At 32.8% G+C, this 22,934-nt stretch overlaps 2 protein-coding genes and 1 pseudogene across 2 annotated transcripts; 1 reads left to right on the top strand and 2 right to left on the bottom strand.

Moving 5' to 3' along the window:
• Positions 1 to 239: 239 nt before the first annotated feature.
• On the top strand, positions 240 to 10,870 carry RASSF8 (ras association domain-containing protein 8). The gene is made up of 10 exons (XM_028170809.2): positions 240 to 537; positions 652 to 762; positions 861 to 979; positions 1,586 to 1,777; positions 2,360 to 2,594; positions 3,115 to 3,231; positions 4,943 to 5,145; positions 7,124 to 7,238; positions 7,733 to 7,859; positions 9,118 to 10,870. The coding sequence occupies exons 1-10, from the start codon at positions 466 to 468 to the stop codon at positions 9,216 to 9,218; spliced, it is 1,392 nt and encodes a 463-aa protein (XP_028026610.1). The 5' UTR covers positions 240 to 465; the 3' UTR covers positions 9,219 to 10,870.
• Positions 10,871 to 10,877: 7 nt separating this feature from the next.
• LOC114240313 (inhibitor of growth protein 2) lies at positions 10,878 to 14,736 on the bottom strand. The gene is made up of 5 exons (XM_028170802.2): positions 14,380 to 14,736; positions 13,614 to 13,820; positions 13,341 to 13,529; positions 12,300 to 12,419; positions 10,878 to 12,223 (listed from the first exon to the last, which is right to left on the bottom strand). Exons 1-5 carry the CDS (start codon positions 14,513 to 14,515, stop codon positions 11,901 to 11,903), a joined length of 975 nt encoding a protein of 324 aa, XP_028026603.1. The 5' UTR covers positions 14,516 to 14,736; the 3' UTR covers positions 10,878 to 11,900.
• A 2,671-nt stretch (positions 14,737 to 17,407) lies between these two features.
• On the bottom strand, positions 17,408 to 22,530 carry LOC149502633 (uncharacterized; annotated as a pseudogene).
• Positions 22,531 to 22,934: the final 404 nt, after the last annotated feature.

Raw genomic sequence — 22,934 nt, 5'->3', positions numbered from 1 at the left:
AAAAATCTTAGTAAATGACCACCATTTTACTGAGATTATATTTCATCCCATATCATTTCATTTAATTTCATCCCAGTAGATTAATGTCTCAAATTAATCATCTTCATTACATTTCATTTCACTCCATATTATCTTTGTTCATAAAAGTAAGAATAAAAATTAAAATAAGACATGACTTAAAGATCTTAGTTACCAGGTCATAAAATCCCTTAAAAAAATATCATACTCTTTGACGGTGGACTTCATATTTCATAGCTGTCAAAAAAAAGCTATTTGCAACTGCTACACTCTGCATCGCTCATCACTAGTACATTAAATTGGTTTTATTTTCTTTTAGTATTTTTGGTATGTTTGACGTGAGTTACCTATCACTGTACCCACAACGGAGATGCTGGGCTGGTTAAAGAACTTTATAAAATGATATCCTAGTCAAAGGTGTTTCAAAGCGTTGCTTATTATTTCTATATGGAGCTGAAGGTCTGGGTCGAGGGAATACAAAGAATCGTCTGTGGGGTCACCGAGACAACAACTTGTCAGGTCAGAGCTTCTTCTCCTTTTATATCTTTATAAAACGCACGCATGTGTCCCAATTCTAAATATAAATTTTAAAGGTGATGAATATTTAACTTCAGACTCGTTTTTTTTACACAGGATGTAGTTTTTGCGTTAGCACACGCCACTGGTAAAGTCGGCAGATTCACTCTCATAGAACGATGGCGAAACAACGAGAGACTTCTGGCACCCCAAGAATTCCCACTGAAGGTGACAGTCACAGTTTATGTTTCAAAAAGCTCCATAAATATCACTGATAAATTTATGATAATAGCTGTAATGTTTTCTATAATAATTTTCAACTGCAGATTTTGATGAAGTGGGGAGAATATTCAAATGATATTCAATTTATATTGAGGAGATCTGAACCAGGCAGCAGCTCGAAGCCTTCACCACCACAGTTGAACTCCAGGTCTATTGGGAATAGGTTAGTAGTTTTATTATGTTGAGAATAAATATGAATGCTGATATTTTAAAATGACACAACCCGTCTGGTGTTAAGTAGATACTGGTACCTGCACCATTAAAATGTGAATGGTGTCCCCCAGCTTGTGGCATAAGGCCGATGTATTGTGTAGCTGCTGTCCTAACCTTAAAACAATAATGCTTGATTATTTTGTGAAAGAAGTGGGTAGTGGATATCTTGGTATAAAGTAAATTTTGGCTGTGTTGCCGGAACTGTTGTCTCGAGGAAACAAGTATTGATTTCTATGTACATTGAATTATTTCTATATTAATTTATTTAACAATTTTAAGTTATATACATATCATAATTATTATAAATATATTATGAATTATTTAAATACATTTTATTACTATTTACAAAAAAATAAAGTCTAATACACGTAAAATATATATAAATAAATTTTCAATAATAAATATTCAACACAGATTTAAAAGCATGTATTGAGTAACGTGTCAGTTCAGTGTTACGTTTATTTTTGTACACCAGCATTTAATACTCTTTTTAATAAGCTTTTATTTATGAAAAGGAAAATAAATACCAATACTTACAACAACAACTTAATTGCAGCAGTCACAACACTTCTAATCCAAATATGCTGGAGAACAGAATTTCTCCAAATAGAATAAATGCTATACCAAATTACAATAATAATGTCAACAACACTTCTCCTGGAAATCCTGTAGGAGTTGTAAAAGGGATTCAGCAATCAAAAACACTGGAATCTGATAGCACAGGATCAAAAGATGTACCCCCTTACAGGCAAGTTGAGCTTATAAATATTTGGGGATCTCTATTATTTATAGATGTCCCAAGTTTTTTTATTGCTACTGTTGGCATCATATGAATATAACTGCAGTCAGTGGTTCATCATTCAACACTCATCAGTCATCACTAATCACTCATGACAATACTAAGGGCACAATCAAGCCAAGGTTACCAAAGAGCACTTTTTAAGGCTGGTTTTAACTGTTATGCTAATTTTATTTTAAGAGCTTTTATGAAAATAATTGTCATCCAAAAAGTGCCTTTTGGAAAATTTGGTCACTTAAAATTTGGACAGCTTCAACTCTTAGTTTGTAAAATCTGCAATTTTATATCTAAATATTTTCTAAACAGAGTGATAGAACCTTCTATTACATTTTTATTTATTATTCATTTTCTCCATTATCTACATTATTTGTCTTAATATTTTAATGAATATTGAAACATATTTGATAACTAAGATTTCTGTTTCTGCAAAGGATCTGAGTTTAACTGTCAAGATCAAATATTAAAGGAAAAGAAATTATTTTATTGTTCTGATATGAAAACATATAATTAATTTGTTTTTGAATTAAATAGGGAACCGCCCCCACCATATCGTTCTCCCCCACCTCCAACTCAAGCTCTCCAAAAATCTCCAAATCGTATGAGAGTTCTACAAGGCCCTCATATGTCACCTGTGAACTTAACTGAAGAATCCACTGAGAATCGAAGCCCTGAAGCAGTTAGTTACAACACACAGTACAGGGAACTTGTGTCGCTTGTTAACTATCAGAGAGAAAAGCTCTCTAGTCAGCAGGTTGATCTTATTAAGGTAAGTAGGTTGAGCTTATATAATACAGCACCTGTTTGGAAAAATCTATTGTAATTATTAATCCACATAAAATATTTCATATCATAATTATGATTGTATAAAAACATAATCCTTTGGTCTAAATGCTCCTTCATAGATTTAGAAAGAAAACATACAAGAAAAATTATGTTATGGAAAAAGTGTATGCACATTTCTCAAAATACAATAAAGTTGTAATTGAAGGCTCTGTTGAGACATATTTATTACCTTTTTATTATTAAATGTTACATGGTTACAGTCTCCACAAGATATGTATATGATGTCCTAATCTCTTTCTAGATACCACTGTCACTCACTTTTTTAATTAGCATTAATTTTTGTATTGCTAATCCCAGACCTGATTCCAAGAAGAGTTGTGTTTCTATAGCATTCATTAGATAATAGTCAATGCCATCTAGCATTATTAGGGCAAGAAGAATTCAGTTTCTTCTATTGGGCCAATTTAGTAAAACCAGTGAAAGATGAACCAATAAATTTACAGTATGATGCGGAAATTGGTTACTGGGAGAATAAAGGCAGAGAACAAGAACGTCAGGTTGAACTTTTGCAACAACAGATCAGCTCAGCTGACAATCAGCTGAGAATTAGTACAGAACAGGTACATGAGTCGTCTATTATCAAAGGTGGCAATCTGTGCATTTGGACAAAAAAATGTTATTGATATGTCATTACAGATTGATTTGAATATAATCGTCTCCTTCAAAGAATACGGTTCAAAACCTGCATTAAATAAAGGTTAATAGTTAACCTGTTATTTATCTAAGATGTCGTTCCGAAGAGTTTTGTGACTGCCAATGGAATACAAAGTCAATAATTCGTTTTTCTGATTTACCAATAATTATCCAAAAATCAGATTGCCGGCTTTGATAATAGTCGACTCACATATAGTCTGTGAATTAATTGAATATGCAATTTCGAAAGGGCACATGTCGCATATTTTGTCAAATACATTTTTAACTATTAATTCTTGTTTTTGTATTCAATACCGTAAATTTCGAAAAGAGGCCTTATAGGATATGTCTCACAAATATAAAATATCTAATTAAATGTATATACTGACTTATAAGATAATAATTTCAGTAATTTTCAATTGCTAATTAAGACTAAAATGTATGTCAAAAGTTAATATTTTAAATTTTACACTGCTTTAGAAAATAATCAGTTTTTTTTTCAACATTTTACATTTTCAGAGATGTGCCCTTTTCGAAATTGCATATTCAATTGTAAATTAAATAAATTTTGTTATAAACTTAAATATCATCACAGCATTCATAGAGTTCTGTTTTAAGATATTTTATTAACTCTACTATAATTAACTTCATTGAATGACTCACTGGTCAACAAACAAACCTGTGTTTCATTATTTAAAAACTTGATATTGGCAAAATCAGAGTGCATGATTATTATTATCCATCATTAATTTAATATGCAAAATAAATGCAATACCCCCATAGTATGCATATTTTTAAACATCTGGAACGTTTTCATTTCTTTTTTTTTTTTTCCTACCTAAGCTGAGAGCCTTGAGAGGCTATATCAGCGTAACCCTAACTTTAGTAGGTGAGCTCACGGGGCTCAAACCTGACGATGTTGCTAACACGAACCCTAGCAAGAGTCGTGCTTCGCAGAATCTACCACCGGATCGGAAACGCGACCCACTGAGAAGATCCGGCGAGAAACTCAGTGGGCTGTGTCTGAGAGTTAATTTACTCGTCGAGCCCTTCGTCGCAAGCGACGGGTTCGACGAGAACGGTGACCGGTGCTTGAATTACCTAAAAGCACAATGATAATATCAAAATATGATAATAGCAATAATGTAATATTTTTTTTTTTTTTTTTTCTTATATGTGTGGACGAGCTCACAGCCCACTTGGTGTTAAGTGGTTACTGGAGCCCATAGACATCTACAACGTAAATGCGCTACACACCTTGAGATATAGTTCTAAGGTCTCAGTATAGTCACAACGGCTGCCCCACCCTTCAAACCGAAACGTATTACTGCTTCACGGCAGAAATAGGCGGGGCGGTGGTACCTACCCGTGCGGATTCCTAAGAGGTCCTACCAGTAATTACGCAAATTATAATTTTGCGGGTTTGATTTTTATTGCACGATGTTATTCCTTCACCGTGGAAGTCAATCGTGGTGAACATTTGATGAGTACGTACTTCATTAGAAAAATTGGTACCCGCCAGCAAGATTCGAACACCGGTGCATCGCTCGATACGAATGCACCGGACGTCTTATCCTTTAGGCCACGACGACTTCAATATAATACGTAACACCCTGGTTATTTAATTTTCAACTTCAGGTACAGGCATTAACTTTTGTGGAAGAAGAAAGTGAGGTAGTCAAACAAAACGAAAAGACTTTAAGATCTGAGATAGTGTTAATGCGCTCTAAGCTTGCCAACTGTGAGACAGAACTTTTGCAATGTAAGAATAAAATAAGAAAATTAATGGAGGAAATACACAATGAACAGAGGATTATCAGTAGTCGACAGCAGGAAAACAGGTCAGAGTGAGAGATTATTAGCCTTAAGGTTTAATGAAATTTTTTTTATCTACAAATTTTTTACTGATGTGCCCAGATATGTAGATGATATATTATGCAATATTACCATTTGGGTCTAGAAATTGTCCTTGACATTCTTTCAGTTGTGTATATATAAATATATATACAGTCAAAACCGTTTACTGCGACATCGTTTAGAACAACATACCGGTTATAATAACCTAGAACAAAGGTCCCGGCTGAATGCTATATGACCGCCTTATTAAAAACATTGCTTTATACGACATTGCTAATAACGACATACCTCATAAAACGACCAAATTTAACTAATATTTCGGAGAATTAGATCTGTTAGAACGACCGGCTCAGCTGTATTGTAAACAATTTGAATAGGTATCCACATTTGTCTTCAATGGCTATTAAAATCAGGAAAGAAAACAATAGGATTTCGTTTAGTGTAGGGTCTTTTCTAATTCTTAGAAACAAAACACTTGCATGCGGTATAGTCAAAGCCCGCTTCTTCATATCTCTTCAGTTAGTTTGTTACTTATCTATACACAAGATGCACCAAAACTTTGTGGAGTTATTCGTGAAACTTTCAAAATGTCGCAAAACAAAAGAAAACAAATTAATATTGAAGAATAATCGCGTATTATATCCAAGCTAGAGAGCGGAATTTCAAACAAAGACAGCAAAGGAATATGGTGTATGACACTCGACAATTTCAACCATTTGGAAAGAGCGATGACGATACGTTGATTAAAATCCAACGTGAATTACAAAATATCTATGAGCAAAAGAAGTGTTCCAAACAGACCAAAATTACAGATTTTATGCTCACAGAAAAATAATATGCATTGTACTTATGTGTAATAAACAAAATGTACATAGTTGAATAAATATATTTTTCCAATAATTCCCTATTGATTTGTTTGTACTTGCACGATACACATTAAGCATCACCGGTTGTTACGACTATCGGTTTTTACGACTGAATATGAGCAGTCCCTTCGATGTCGTTATAACAGATTTTGACTGTATGTATTGAGTACCAAAGAATGTTAAATCATTAAGTTAAATTATTTCTTTGCATGTGAATTTTTTAAATTAAGTTTATTTTTCCTGCTTCTGCAAGAAACGGTAACATACAAACATCCTTATGAATTTAAATACATACTTATATTATGCTTAATAAAATATGTCTCCATAGTAGATTGTGCAAAGTGAACAAAATAATTTTGATAATACTATCATGTGGATTGTAGGCACGTGATATTTCATTGTCTGATTGTGTAGAACATTGTAATACATAAATAAATTCGCAATATTTGAAAAATAATTCGTAACATATTAGCGATTAACGCTAATATGTAGCCTTGTAATAAAATCACACTATTAACGGATCGCCCGCCTGGAAATAGGTAGGTGAGGGCGGACTGTTGTCTAAGAGTTTAGGGGGTGAACATTGGGAGGGACTGGCAGAGAGCTCAAGTGACTTAAAGCGCTCGCGGATCTCGCAGTGCGCAGTTCGTTTTATTGTTACGAACGGAAAAAAAAACATACAAAATTAGCCAAATCATTCCCGCGAATAATGTAAAAGGAATATTCTTTGAAAGTGAAAATAATATATATCTAAACATTAGCTAGAATTCAAATACAATAAAATACGCGTACAGAATTTTGCCCACAAAATATATTTGTGAAGTCATTAATTGTATTTTTTTTATATTAATGGAAATCTCAATTAATAAATCAAAACAATTAACTATGCTTGTGTTCATGCCTCCCTCAAACACCTTTTATTGCGCGGGTAATCCCCTAATTTTGTGTTTCAGTTACTGTTTGCTTTGCACGACAATGTACGCGAATGCTGCGTGTCACATAATGCCTACGATAACTGTCCTCGCACTTTCTAAGGAAATGTCAATTGAGATTTAGATTGGATTAATAGTGAAATAAATTGAGAACTTTATTACAGACAAGCACTGGAGCGGTCAATGTTGGCTGAAATGGAAAACTTACAGAGTCAAATACAACAAGCTAAGCATGCTACAGAAATCAACCATCTAACTGCAGAGAATCTCAAACGAGAGGTCTGACAAACTTTTCAAATTATAAAAACTATTAAATGAAAAATTATGATTATCTATATATTAATACGTGAAGTAAAAATTTGTACCCCTTTTTACGAAAATTGCGCGGACGGAGGAGCATGATATCTTCCACACTTATAGAGAATATACAGGAGGAGTGCAGAATGTTAATATTTTCTTAAATTATGCATAAAAAATACATTAATTTAGTAAAAAAAAACATTACACACTACCATGTATTTGACACACACACCCACGCATGCATAATTTTTGTTTATTGTCAAAGTTATTTTTTAAAGTCTGTGGTCAAATTGACAATAGATTAATATTGTTTGTCTTTATTAATATCTGTCTAAAGTGTAGTCTTGGTGAAATCTCGAAGTATAATAAGTCTTTGACAATAGAATCATAATAATGTACAAACTTATAATTTCAATTAATTATAGTCGAATTTCGACTACCAAGGGACCAATATTTTTATTATTTTGTTATAGGTGGGCGTCTTAGAAAATGCTATAATGGAGAAAAAGAGGCAAGTAGAGCGTTTAGTTCAAGAAATGAAAGAGGCAAATCTTCAGAGTTTAACCGGCAGCGTGGATGAGCTACGACACCCGTTAGATGGTATGCTTTCTTCGTCCTCCTGTTTTCAAACTCTCATCGATATTTATAGAAAACTTAACGAAAGTGCCTACCACACACAGCATCACATTGTAGCGAGTTAACCCGGGTTCGCCACAGTCTATGAAGTCTGACCGGCCTTTGACCACGACCTTTTTCGCACGTTCTTGTCGTACGTGATCCACTTTTCATCACCGGTTATCCGCTTCTTCGGTTCGGTTTCATTACGTCGTGATAAAGAATCACAAATGAGTACACAGTTTATTAGGTTTCTTTCAATAAGCTCGTGAGGTACCCAAATATCGAGCTTTTTTGTGTACCCAGTTTTTTTCAAATGCGCCAATACTGTTTTGTGGTCAATTCCCAGTTCTTCAGCTACGTCGTAACTACTGATATACCGATCTTGCTCCACTTTTTTCAAAAATGGCATCCATCTTATCCGTAATAGGGCGTCCAGAGCGATGTGCATATTTGACATTTGCATATTTGAAAATTTCCGGATTGAAAACGCTTAAACTCAATTTGTGCTACACTCACAGACACTGTACTAGATCCGTAAATATCGCGAATTTTTTTCGCGGGGTGCCTTTTTACCTTTCTACACGCATTTTTCTAATTTGAATTAGGAATTATCTTGTTTAAAATTTAAACTTTTAATGATACCAAAACCAGCCAGATACAAATAGTATAGCCAAAGAGATTTTATTACAAGTTCATACCTACATACTATAATGCGAAAATACTTTTTCCCCAACCTATTAGCAAAATAAATAATTTGTTTTTTAAAATTCTTCATTAAAATAAAATATAAGATAGTCAATATGCTACTGCCATGTATAGGAGCAATGAGAAACTAATAACAAGTCATCTAGTGGCCGACGACCGTAAACTGAATGTGTATAAGAGACCAAGCTCGCTTTCTCCTTCTTTCCAAAGTCGACTGGTTCGGGAGACGCTGTCTATTTTCTCATGTTCATTCTTCCAAAATTTTTTTTTTCTCTAGCCGTAACGAATCTGTCGCGAGTTAAATTTTACTCTCGACGCGTCTAAAGAAGTTTCACTTCAAAAAGCATACGAATAACGTACCTACTAATATCAAAATTTATTGTGCATTTTTTGCAAATTAAGCTTAAACATATTTTGCTAATATTTTATTTACACTTGATTTAACTTATATTGACTCACGGTCCTCTCGCGTAAAACACACTATAAAATTTGATAGCTAAGGTTTTTTTTTAAATATTAATATTTTTATTCTCAGGACTTTGCAAAGCTGGTAGCGCTCGTAGAATTATAGGATCTCCGAGGCAGCTTGAAAATGCAGCGCCTACAAACAAAAATCCACATGGTGTATGGGTGTAAATCATATCAGTATCAGTAAAATATAATGTCGCCATAACGACAACCAGCATAATATAAATCCGAAATGATATTCAATACTTAAAACTTACCTTTTTAGTGTTATTACGCATGCAAATTGTTTATAAATTATGAACAGTAGCCTATTGGTTAAGTGAAATATTTAAAAAAAGTTACATATACAGCATTATTTGTGTTAAAAACCGTATTTAGTAGCCAATTTAACAATTTATTTAGTATATTTTATTAGTACTTGTGTTCAAATATGTGTCATATTTAAAGAGTATTGTCACAAATTATGTGTGTTAGTTTATATTGTCGAGTTTAGCAAGTTTTAATAATATGATAAAAAGTACTTACGGTTTGATCTCACATTTACTACTTATTTTGCACCCTATGATGTATAAATACTTTAACAGTTGTTCCGTGGTGGTGTCACGCCACAGAATGATTTCATGTTAAAAAAAATATATCGCGTCCCCTACATAAAACTTGATTAAACTAAGTTTGAACCGTATTTTTAAACCATTTACGTTGGCTTAATTTGAGTGTAAATAAGGGCATATTTAATTATAATATTGAGCATTTTTTTTATTTACCTCAATTTCAACTCTACTGAAGCAGTTTCAAAGAGAACAAGACTTGGGGGGGGGGAGGTCTCAAAACGCGCAGTAATACAATTTTTTTTTTGACTGTGATCAAATTCATTTTTTGACATAAAAAATGGCTGATTTACATTCATTTAAGTTATTATCCAAATATTATAGACCGCCTTACCAAATATTAAATTTTTTTTTGCAGTTTGAGTAAATTTAGTGAAACTTTATTTCCCAATAAATCCCAAACATAAATGTATGGTAGACCACATTATAATAAACTCATTTAAAGTTATTTTTGCAGTATTGTAGATAATATAGCAACTGTGCAAATAATTTTCAGGTACCCTAAACCCTAAAATAAATTATTAACATTGAAAGTATTATACCATCTTGCCCTATTGTATAAATTTTATTGATTGTTTTAAAGTTAATGTGGGGTAGTGAGTAATAAATGAATTATGTAAAATTAATACCTTTATAATTTTACATCTAATATTACAAAATGTATATTTATGAACCATTTTTATAAAATGCATTTATTTGTTAAAATTGGTTAAAGATAAAAAAAATAATGCACCGCAAATGTACGATATAGCGGTCATATTTGACAAAAAATAACCTTTTATCACTTTATATTTAAGCTAAATTGAATATCTATTAAGATTTCGTTTTAATACTTTTGTAGCATTTTCCATGTATTGTGTTGAAACATTAGTTAGGCGTGTGTTATTTGACCGTGATATATTGGTACTAATTAGAGGAATGTTATCCAGTTTATTAATTTATATCCAATAAGTGTACTATATTTTATAATTGCTATATAGCAATAATTTTAATTGATCTAGTCGAAAATATTAGCCATTACAATATTGTATAAAATCGATTACTTATTAAGGAGTATTGAAACGGCATTTATGTTAATCAATTATTCAGGTGTTATTCATGTACTATTCTCATTACTTAACTGTACGGAATGAATTAATGGTGTTTAGATGAATTGTATACTTCGTGTTTAAAATAAAGTTTAAATCACTATGGTTTTTTTTTGCAATAAAACAATGAATATTTCTCAATCCTTATACTCAACATAACTTAATAAAATAGTAGGAAATTACATCTGTAACAGCTAATATAAAATTCTCTATACAACAGTTGCAGATAATGCTTAGAGATGATTTGTTTTAAAATTTAACAAATTTAATACATTTCTATTGTAAAGATTATTTTAATTAAAATTATAACTGCGATTTTGTAAGTGTAGTAATTATTTTTTACTATGGTGTTTTAAAAAACATGCTAATGTTTTTAGAAATCAGTAGAGCTTCGCTCAATTGTTTAAGACGCACAAATTAGTTTTGAAATTAATCTTTAATGTAATCCGACATTCCAAAAATAACTTTTTATTTTCCCGTATTCTTAAAACTAAAACCACCTTCATGATTTTTTTATCAGTTTATAATTTTTTTGTTCTCATGAAAAATTATGTGCGTCAACTCTTAATGACCCTGGATCACAGAGCACATCTAGGCAAGTTTTTTGTGCTTAATATAAATAATAAAATACGCTGCCCAAAACTGAAAAGTTAACATAATATATCGAAATTACAAAAATAATTGGCATCTATTTAACATTGTGAGATGAAATCCGATGTTAGTATTTCAGTCATTTATTATATATTATTCCTTGAGGTTAATTAACTGCTTTACGTAAATTAAGAACAACCGTTGTTATTCACATTAATAGGCACATTCTTAATCTGAATATGCCATAATAACAATTTGTCACAACTTGTATAAAATAATTTTAATCATCTCTTACAAAAGTGAAATCACATTTAAATACTTCAAGTGCTCTAGACGAATGTCTGTCATTCATGGATTCAAAACATGTGGGACATGATAACGTAAATATTACCTTTACAAGTTTTTAATTTTAAAAGGGGTTTGAAAATAAAATAATCCTCCGGAAAGCATACTCTTGTTTTTAATTATAATTCAGTATAGTACCTTAAAATAGGTACAGAACCAAAATCTTGATGAAATTAATATTCACTTATTTTGAATCCACATTAATGATTCTTTGAAGACTATGCTTTTTCTTCTTTCTCTCTGTTGTATCTTTCTAATTCTTTAAGAAATTGTCCCTTCGGCTTCATGACATTCGGTCTGTCGCCGCGACACTTGGGACAAAACCATTTCCCTTTAGGTTTAGTTGTGAGAGAAACGCACGAGAAGTGGAACCACTCTATAGGACATAAGTCGTTGTCGCAGAGAATCATCTCGCCAAATGAGATTTGGTCACAGAGACAGTAGCGAGGCTCATCGGGGTCGATGGCATCTGGCTCTTCCGGTGGCGTCTCCGAACGTTGCGTCGTTTGTCGGACTTTGCGTTTTTTCTTTTTACCTATACCTGGAACACAAACAAAGCAAATGTTATGTATTTTTATATTAACAAAATGTATGATTTATTAGTATGTTCAGTTTACCTTTCTTATGTGTTGTGTTGTGTGTGTGCCTCTCACTATCTCGTTCACTGGAATCTGCTCCATCAGTCATTGCACCTGCTGTTGTTCTTGATCTACGTGGTCTTTTTGACCACCGTTCACCTGAAATAAAGGGTGAAATGGATTACCATTGACTAAATCTATCATAACTGTTGTATTTTAGATTTTTATTAAAATTTTTCATGTTGTGATAAAAAAAATTTATTGCCCTTATAGGCAGACGAGCGCACGGCCCACCTGATGGTGAGTGGTCACCGTCGCCCATGGACTTCAGCAATGCCAGGGGCAGAGCCAAGCTGCTGCCTACCGCTTGTGATAATATAGTAAAACTGCAATATGTAAATACAAAGAAGATGCAATTTATTACAGCAATAAATGTAGAATAGTTATAGTCTATATAAGAATATTATATAGAATAGGTTATTGCTGCATCGCCAACAGAAATATTTTATTTAGAAGCTGTCTTCTGATTATATTTTTTGTTAGGTATACAATTGATTGCCTTCAAACTTTTGCAAAATCCTTACATCCTTAAATCTCATATAAGGGTATTGTGAGATTAAACAAGTTAGTAATACCACCTTGCTTAATCCCAAGGGATCATGAGGTTGTTAACCCATCTCAGTAAAAAAATATGGAGGGGAGTCTTTTTTCCTGGTGGTGGGACCTCTTGTGAGTCCGCACGGGTGGGTACCACCACCCTGCCTATTTCTGCCGTGAAGCAGTAATGCGTTTCGGTTTGAAGGGTGGGGCAGCCGTTGTAACTTACTTGAGACCTTAGAACTTATATCTCAAGGTGGGTGGCGCATTTACGTTGTGGATGTCTATGGGCTCCAGTAACCACTTAACACCAGGTGGGCTGTGAGCTCGTCCACCCATCTAAGCAATAAAAAAAAAAGTTTATTTAACTTGTAGATTTCTGTAATTCAAGGTATTTGAGTAGAATCAATATTGAATTTAATTAAAAATTAGCAATAATGAATTAAGAGATTATTAATAAATTATTCAGCATTTGATATCTACCACTGCCTTTTTCCTTCTCAACTTTTTCCTTTTCTTTCTCATTTGTTCTTTCTGGTGGAGGCGGTGGTGCTATGTTTTGATGAGGAGTTGTTAACACACTGGCTTCCTTCTCTGTCTTGGAGAGTACATCTTGAGTTGGAGTCACCTCTTCTTTTGTAGTGCCATTTGTTGTTACTTCTATACAAGATACTGTTGGTAGACCAATAACATATTATAATTAAATTGAGTTACATAAAATAATTACATTTCTATATAAGGCAAAATTTGACTTACATAATTTTTTGTGATCAGAATCAAGTGACCTTTGTTTGTTGTCGATGAGATCTTGTAATATTTGTACAACTTGTAGTTTCTCATCTCCTATCTCTTGTGCAGCAACTAGAACTGTTTGTAGGCGCAGTGCAGCTCTGGTTCGACGGCGTTCTTCTGTGCTGGATCCTATACAAATATTTAGATGCTTTTCTGCCTCACGCAAACATTCTGTTGAAAAAATAAGTTTCAATTACAGAACAGCTTTGTTTCCTTCTTCTGTCTTGAATTTCAAATGACTGTAGAACTGTATATCATATTACATATGTAGATGATGTTGAGAAACATAATTTTATTAAAGAAATCATTAAAAAATACAAATCAGGATTAGTAATTTGACCGAGTTGAACTTCTATATTAAAAGGGATCTATTTAAATTTAAACTTCAGTTTTAAAGTTCAATCTAGTTAATTAGTAAAAAAATCGATTAGTGAGCAAAAGTATCTAACAAATTAGGGGCATGAAGGCAAATTGCAATAACCTCTAAATGCACGAAAAGTGAAACAAACTGAAAATTATTGATAGAAATGTAATTTAAAAACTAAAACCTGGGCTATTTCGGTGCTAAGAACATAAAATATACAAAGGAATGCATACGTAATTAGGTTGAAAGAAAACGTCAACAAAGCTGTTTCGAAACAAATTTACATTTCAAACATATAAATTCAGAATTGAAAAGGGTTTATTAGTAATTGATTTGAAGAAATATAGTAACAAACGTGTGATTTACCCCTATATGTTACGTCAAGCTCTCGCATACGTGATAAATGTCTCTGAAGATCATTTGGAAGGTTTTCTACGCAATCTAAGTAGTTTTCAACATAAGCGGCTGAAAGCAAAGCTTCAGTCGAAGTTTGGTTTAACATTGCTATAGTCTAAATTGACCTTTCATAATAGTAATCAGATAAATTACACTAAAAACACTTCGAAAGCGAATAAGCAAAACAAGTTCACTATATTTAACAACTGAACAGTCCCGTCAAGCATCGTTTGCGTTCGGAAATGTTTCAAATGTTTGTTGATTGTTCCAGGCAGTGACACAAGCTGTTCAGAAACATACTCCCAACGCATACATACATCACAACTCAATAAAATCAAAATAAATTCTTGAAAATAAAAATGAAATTTTGATTTTAGTTAAATATTTAAAAGAATCATTTTTATTTTTTATTTTTATTTTTTTTATTACTTGTAATAAGTTTACTTATTATTTGTAAAAAGGTGATTAAAAGTATTTTCTTTTTGACACACTTGATTTAAATTATATTCATAGAGTTTGTATTGTTTTAGTAATGAAGAAGTTTTATTGAATATAATGAAATTAAAAAAAAAACGATCATAACAAAGCAATAGGCTAAAATTAAAAGTTCCATTTATATAAAACTTCAGAATATTTATTTCTATTTTTTCAAATAATTCGGAACATGAGTAGTGAAGTTTTGTGAATTGTTTTAATTTGTTAATTTAGTTTTCTTATTAACCGTTTAGCAACTCTGAAACTGCACAGGAGTAGTGATTCGTAGTAAGTAGCTTCCAAGGAAGGCACGACTTTTTTGATGAACCCTGTGGCGTTCAAGAACGCACCTTTTTATGATGCGTAAGCCGGAACGCACGATATGTGGAAAAAGAAATTTAATATAGTCTGTGCCACGGGACCTTTTTACCGCCAAATATTTAAAACGTAAAAAATAATTTATAATGTGTTTAATAACTAATGTAATATAATTACTTAGAATTGTTTATGCCACTACAACAATAAAATTTATATTGTTTCAACTGTGGTGTTAATTACATAAAACACGACTAAGGCGAAATAAAGAAGGGATTCTTTAATGGACTCCCTCAACCGCATCAAAAAAGTCGTGCCTTTGCGAAATTCTCACCTGAGAACTATTTCATATCACCATAGGTAGCGTTGTTGTTGTTATCTTACCTCATACAATTCCATTCCATTTAATCTCAGAATGGATATTATTTAAATAATATTTATTGTTTGGTTCCATATTACCATACAGTACAATATATTTATACAATAGAAAACCCCCCGCCTGGCTGAGCTTTGCTCGCCCACCTTCCTGGTGAAAATGGAAAGGCCTCTGGGCAACCAGTAAACCGTCAATCATAAAAAAATATATACACTAGACATGGCTTGGGTCTTTGTTCTACAATATGGTTTTCGCTTTCTTTGCCTGGTCAATCAAACAAACGTTATTGCATATGTATGGAGGGCAGAAGTGTGGGTTATGGAGGGTTGAGGGTTCCTCCATAGTGTGGAGTACCTAGCTGTAGCACAAGAAGTACCAAATTTTTTTTACATGGAATTTTATGACCTGGTAACTAAGACCTTTAAGTGATATCTTATTTTAATTTATATCTTATTTTTATGAAAAATGATGAAATGAAATGAAGATGGCTAATTTGAGACAGTAATCAACTGGGATGAAATTAAATGAAATGAGATGACATGGGATGAAATATATATAATCTCAGTAAAATGTTGGTCATTTACTGAGATTTTTTCAGTTGACTTTTTGGAGGATCCCGGGAAGTTATGTCCAGCGGTTTTGTTTCATTTTCCCACATTTGTGCACTTTCACAGATATTAAACAGTTAATAAACCACCGTTATTACACAGTTAGAAACTGAAGAAACACCAAACAGACAAAATAAAACAAATCTCACAACTTCACTCCTCGCGTTCCCATCGCTCCTCGCATTCATCCCAGTTGATTAATGTCTCAAATTAATCATCTTCATTTCATTTCACTCCATATTATCATTTTTCATAAAAATAAGAAAATAAATGAAAATAAGACATGACTTAAAGGTCTTAGTTACCAGGTCATAAAATCTCCATAACATGAATTTTTACATCTATTTTAAAACTGACATTTATAAAATATACTTTTATTATTTTACTTTTTAAGAACTTTTGTTTTCTACTTTTTCAACTGCAATTCGGACTTTTTATTTATGTATTACTTTCTAAATGTTATATTGATTAAGCATTAAGAAATTATAAATACACACTTAATTAAAAAACCTCGGTTTTCATTTTATTCTTATTTTGAAAAATGCGCCATAACGAGACGGAAGTTCTTTCGTCTTTTTTTATTTCTCTATTTATTATTCTAATAACTTTCAGCGCCTTTTTTAAAATTAACCGGCTGCTACTGTAGCGCCACCCTTATTTAGCATATTTTAACAGACACTTTTTCACATACAGAGACGGTTCTCCTTACCTCTACCCTCCATACTCTTATGGCCATTTTCACCGACATTTAGGGATCCCTTAACTGCATTTAAGGAGCCCCTAATTAAAAATTCGTTTTCACCAACCTTTAGGTATCTCCTAAGTTCTTAAAAGGCTCCCTAAATTTAGGAACCCGATTTTTCGTTCCTTAACTGTCTCCTAACACTAGAAGACAGTTTTATGTCTGCTGTCATCTATTTCAATACATAACATTCAAAAGGTTTGAAAACCATTTTTACAATGGATGATGATTTAACTCTATTTTTAGAAAGTTTGGAAGCAGTTGAGTCTTTACAGTTAGTTTCTAGTCATTCTGTACTTAAAAGGCCACGCTTGTATCGTCAGAGAACTGAAGATTTCAGAAAATACGATGACAAAGACTTTGTCTTTAGGTATAGGCTATCAAAAGAAACTGTGGTATTTTTATTAGAAAAAAAAATTGTTTACCCTAAAAATGAAAAGTAAGGTTTTTGGAGTGAACGAGTGTTTGAGTAAATTTTAATTATAGCTCTATGGGTATAAAATAAAAACTAATAAATAGCCAATTCCAAATTAATGTTCATTATAGCTCTTGCTACTATTTTAATACCAACTGAAAGAAAAGAAAGTTAATATTTGCAGTCAGGTTTTTTTTTTATTACTCATTTACCTGTAATCTTTAGTTAAGTAAAAATAAATTATTATTTTAAATTACATTTTAATTATTGATGTAAGACTTCATTCTTAATTTCGACTTCCTTTGCTGCTGCCTCTAATGAGCAATTGTAAAACTTTCTTTTATATTCTAATTCTTCCTGAAGAAGTTGTCTTTTTATATCTTCTATATCATCTTTCTTTTTGTTCACATTTTGAAAACTTGTACAAAGCGAGGACATAGCCCCTGTCCTCTCATTACTGAGTGATAATCGTGGTCGTCTCCTTGACCATAGTGGTGTATTATTTGTACTATAATTCTGGAACAATAATAGTAGGTCTTACTATTATTCATACTTAGAATTTTACAGAACATTTGGTGATGAAGGCACAAAAAAATTATTAATGATTCATACTTCAACTGGAATTTGATTTTCTTTTCTGCAACAAACTCCTCTACTGTCGCAGTATTCTCTGTGCACATCTCTCTTTTATTGGTGATTCATTTTCCACCACATTCAAAACATTAGCAGTACAGTCTTGCACGCCTATTATGCCTGTGCAAACTCGGCCGAGAAGTGTACTGTAGACTTGCTCCAGAATAGGATCAATTTTCACTTCTCCAGGACCACCACCAGTTTTAGTTACGCTCAGCTTAGCGGATTGATAGTATAATTTGCTCTCAGTTTTTAGTTTATCCCACACTTTCATCAATGAGTTCTTAGTCCTGAAATTATTTTTATTATTTCAACTTTTATATTCGTAGTTATTAATACGATACGGTTTTTTTAGTATTATATCATTAAATACAAAAACTTTGTTGAAAATTTTTATTTATTTACCTGTAAACAGTCGTAGACGCATTCGTCGGTCACATTTAACCAGGCCCTATTTTTCGCCTCATTGGTACAGCCATCTGTTTTTTTTATTTAATATAATTTCTTTGTTGGAAGCCAATAACTTCACAAGTTTATCTTTTTCTTCGGTCGTAAAGTTTTGGCCACGTTTTTTTTTTCCGCCATAATTTGGTTTCAAAATGATAATGAAGAATAACGAATTTATTATTATTATTTGCTAGATTAACGGCAATCTGCCGATACTTTCAGCAATTTCAATGAATTAAATCCACAAATTTATTTTGGTCACTTTTGTTTGAAGTTTTTAGTTTGACATTAACTTTTTAATTTAAACTGAAAATTGAATTATTGACTTTCACGACTAAAGTGCGTTATTCAATTTCATATTTATATAACAGATTGGGGTTTTTTTAATAAATTATATACCAGAGACGTATAATTATGATTTATTGTCATTAATATTTATTATTCTTTTATTTGATGGATATTTTAAAGGTAATCGCGGATCACATATTTTTATCGATAAAACAGCACTCAAATCAAAACATTAAAACGTCACCTAACTAAGAAACTCCTAAAACTTAGCACAAAGCATGGTGAAAATGAATTTAGGTAGGTGGTTGATTTAGGTAATCTCCTGTCTAAAGTGTTTCCTACGTAGGACCACTTTGGGAACTGGTCGGTGAAAACGGGCATTAGTGTATCAAAAGTGTCCGCTGAAAGGAAGCCAATCAAGGTGGCGCCATAGTAGCAAGTGGAAACATTTAAACAGCGCTATAAACTATTACAGTAGGGTAGTTTAATATTATCATAAATATTATGTATATATTATTTATGGTGTTTTATCTATGGTAGTACATAGTTGGGGCTCAGTGTGTCTACGAGTTTTTTAACGTTCTCGATAGCGTAAAAGTTAACTTTAATTTGTATGGAGTTGGAACGTTTGCCTATGTTTGCCGCTAGGGGCGCTGTTCCAACTGCTTACGAGCTTTTACGCTACATATTAAGAAGTTTGAGAACAATAAGAAACTTGCACTGAGCACACATATATTATGATATAAAAAGAACTTACCTAAGTAGCTTATCGAAAAAAACTTTCTTTTTTAACAAATCGTTTCTGTGTATAATGTTTATTACAAGGTTTGCGAATATTTTGTAGATTTTATTCCAAACGCTGCCAAACAATATAATAAAAAATCGGAAAACAATAACTTTGACTTGTGAACTTAGTTAAAGAAGTTAGTTCACTTTAGAATCCACTGTAGTGCCAATTTTCCTTTTGTTACTCTTATTCCACTTAAACTACCTTTTACACCTTAATGCATTTATAACTTGGCTAATAATTACAATTACAATTAAATAAGTACAGTGAGAGTGTTTAAGTAAAAGCTTTTGATTACAAGAGTACAAAGAGATACTGAAAATAGAAACATAGTTAATAATTATAGTGAATTCTAGATACTAGAATACAATACAATTCCAAAAGTTTTCGAATTGTGGCAATTAAAGAGAATTAGTAACAAATATGATATCTTCTATTTTAGTTAACATTACTTTCTGATAGACTTTTTATTGAATGAACAAATATTCCTTTGCTTTTATCATAAACACTTTCAAGTGTTTTTTTTTATAGCTTAGATGTGTGGATGAGTTCACGGCCCACCTGGTGTTAACTGGTTACAGGAGCACATAGACACTACAACGTAAATGCCGCCACCTACCTTGAGATAATAGTTCGAAGGTCTCAGTTTTTAGAGTTTAAAGTGTATTGTTACTTAAAAGACAAAAATATTAGTTCTCATAATTTTAAAATACTTCGGTACCATAATATACATTCTAAAATGAAATCAATTAATTATTAGATTATATAATCCCTTAAGTTTATAATATTTTATCCTTATCCACAAAGATCTACGAATCAGTATGTTTTTTAACTGAACAACATCAAACATTTAGATTATTATATTAATAAATTATTACAACATGAAAACGATATCTTAATGTTAATAAAAAAATTTATAGAAATAAATATGAATTTGAACCATGAAAAAAATATCAGTACACTACATTCCATCTCATTGCTCAGCTGCATGATATAAACTAGCACAAGATAAGCTAAGAACGGAGCAATATTTTCAGTAGTACATGAAATCCTTAAAGAACTATTTATTGCAGCTAGCTTTTAAAGAATCCTTTAAGATCAATAAATCTGCGAATATTCTGATCCACTGTATCTATAATCCACTTTTCAAATATCAAGCTTGTTTGTGTACCCAGTTCTTTCAGATGCGCCAAAACTGTTTTGTGATCAATTCCCAGCTCTTCAGCTACGTCGTAACTACTGATATGCCGAACTTGCTCCACTTTTTAAAAAATTGCATCCATTATATCCGTAATAGGACGACCAGAGCCATAAACATCGCAAATCTTTTTCGCGGCTTGTGTTGCATTTTTTCCTTTTTTGTAGTTAAATTTTAAAATTTATCGAATTTCTTCATTAGATTCACTCATGATTCACTCATCTTGACAGTACGAAAAATAAACAAAAATCACACATTTTCCTAATTTGAATTTGGAATTATCTTCTTTTAAATTTAAACTTTTAATGATAGGTACCAAAAACAGCTAGATACAAATAGTATAGCCAAAGAGATTTTATTACAAGTTCATACATACTATAATGCGAAAATACTTTTCCCCCAACCTATTATATAATTCAATATAGAGGAATAGGTTGTTACTTGTTTTATATCATAAATTTCATTAACGACGAATGCTTAGGTTGAGCTTATACTCGTAGTCTAAAAATGGATGTATATGTATATTTTTTTATTTATGTTCATACAACAAATTAATGTAATTTTTTTTAATTTTTTTATTGCTTCGATGGGTGGACGAGCTCACAGCCCACCTGGTGTTCAGTGGTTACTGGAGCCCATAAACATCTACAACGTAAATGCACCACCCACGGCTGCCCCACCCTTCAAACCGAAACGCAATACTGCTTCACGGCAGAAATAATAATTAATATTTACTTACTAATAGTTAACCTTAAAAATTGTGAGCTCGAAATTTAGAGTGAAGGAACATTTGCATGCGAGCAAGCGTTCTTTGCGTCTACCGATTTTGTTGCAAATGCGCGCAATACAATAAAGCATTATGGTTTTAGGAATCATCATCATCATCATCATCAACACTATTTGTTGTCATTATCGAAAACGGTTGGAATACATCTTCTGTATGTACAGCTGTATATGGTATATCTGAATTACGAATAGCGGTGGTATTTATGACCATGTAACTGAATTAAAAAAATTACAACATAGGCTACCTACAAAATCCCTGTAGGCTTCCCCCTGGTGAAGGTCACGGGGCGACCTGAGGGGGTAGAGGCCGCGTGTCGCGCTACAACCACTCTAGCGCGCTGCCGAGGAGATACAAAAGAGCAACCGGTTGGCGGTGTATCGCGTCCCGATCCAGCAGGCTGGTTCTGGTCTAGCGGGGTATTCCGGTACACCAGCGGCACCGTCTGGGCGGCCTGACGTGCCGCCTCGAAGGCTCCGTCGGCCGGGCGTCCTTGGGGTGAGCTGCGCCGTCTGGTTGTAGTGTTAACCGCGGTAACCCCTTACCTCATCCGGGTTCTGACCTCGGAGGGGATCGGATGTTTGGGCGAAGAGTGCAGGAGAGTCGTTTAGTGGGTAGGGCCTTGAAAACATCCGTAGGCGCGGGTACCTCGTAGGAGGTTCGACCCCCGGCCCGAAAAAAGGGTTCCTGCAAAAAAGAATAGCCTTATGTGGAGAACATAATAGTAAGGTTTCTAAATGAGATAAAAATGTTCCCGTTATCTAATTTTTACTTTCAAATAGAACATTCTGAGAGAAATTCAAATAATAAGTCCTTTTTTTATTAATACGTACTAAACGACTGAAGGTTTATATAGCGAGTGCTAATTTAAGAGATTCCGAGAAGATTTTCATAATCTAAAATATTTCGTGATTTGAATTTCGCAGATTACTGCTGTGCTCTAAGCTTTCATCATATCTTCATTTACTTTCCCAGATTTTCCATTTAAATTTATTTCTATATGTACTTCGGATTTCGGACGTTTGAGTAATTGACTTTCAGCTAATGTCACCATGTACCCGTAAGACCAAAGGTGACCACTTAGCCATTTGAGTATCACATTTAGTTACTATTTCGATATTACTTGGAAATCATTGAGCCCACTGACTTCAGAGTTGTTGGTCACTCCTTGTAGGTATAAAATGTAGGTATAAAATAAGCATATGAGGCCTATAAAATCAAAGGCAGCTAAATCCAAGTCTGTCAAATATTCAGGTAAACTACAAAAATCGGCCCTAAACACGTCATTACGGATCCTCCCGATCCATCGAAGTACTGCTCTTGCTAGGGCCAGTGTTAGCAACACTCCCGGCTTGAGAAGCTGAAATAACTTTGTTCGGATAGCTACGATATTCTTTATTTTAAAGCAGATTTATAAAGAATGAGAATATTACTAACTAGCGACCCGCCCTCGCTTCG

The sequence above is a fragment of the Bombyx mandarina genome, chromosome 07 (genome assembly GCF_030267445.1).
Source record: "Bombyx mandarina strain Sakado chromosome 07, ASM3026744v2".
In the NCBI taxonomy this organism is placed as follows: Eukaryota; Metazoa; Arthropoda; class Insecta; order Lepidoptera; family Bombycidae; genus Bombyx; species Bombyx mandarina.
Note: the sequence above shows the minus strand (reverse complement) of the source record. Positions and strands in the feature narration are given on the sequence as shown.

Coding starts and splice junctions, on each gene's coding strand:
- RASSF8 (XM_028170809.2), top strand. CDS start 466: ATGGAGCTGAAGGTCTGGGTCGAGGGAATACAAAGAATCGTCTGTGGG. Junction 3,232..4,942: donor TGAGAATTAGTACAGAACAG/GTACATGAGTCG, acceptor TTTCAACTTCAG/GTACAGGCATTAACTTTTGT. Junction 7,860..9,117: donor GCTACGACACCCGTTAGATG/GTATGCTTTCTT, acceptor TTTTATTCTCAG/GACTTTGCAAAGCTGGTAGC.
- LOC114240313 (XM_028170802.2), bottom strand. CDS start 14,515: ATGTTAAACCAAACTTCGACTGAAGCTTTGCTTTCAGCCGCTTATGTT. Junction 13,530..13,613: donor TTCTGATCACAAAAAATTAT/GTAAGTCAAATT, acceptor GTCTACCAACAG/TATCTTGTATAGAAGTAACA. Junction 12,420..13,340: donor TGAGAAGGAAAAAGGCAGTG/GTAGATATCAAA, acceptor CCTTTATTTCAG/GTGAACGGTGGTCAAAAAGA.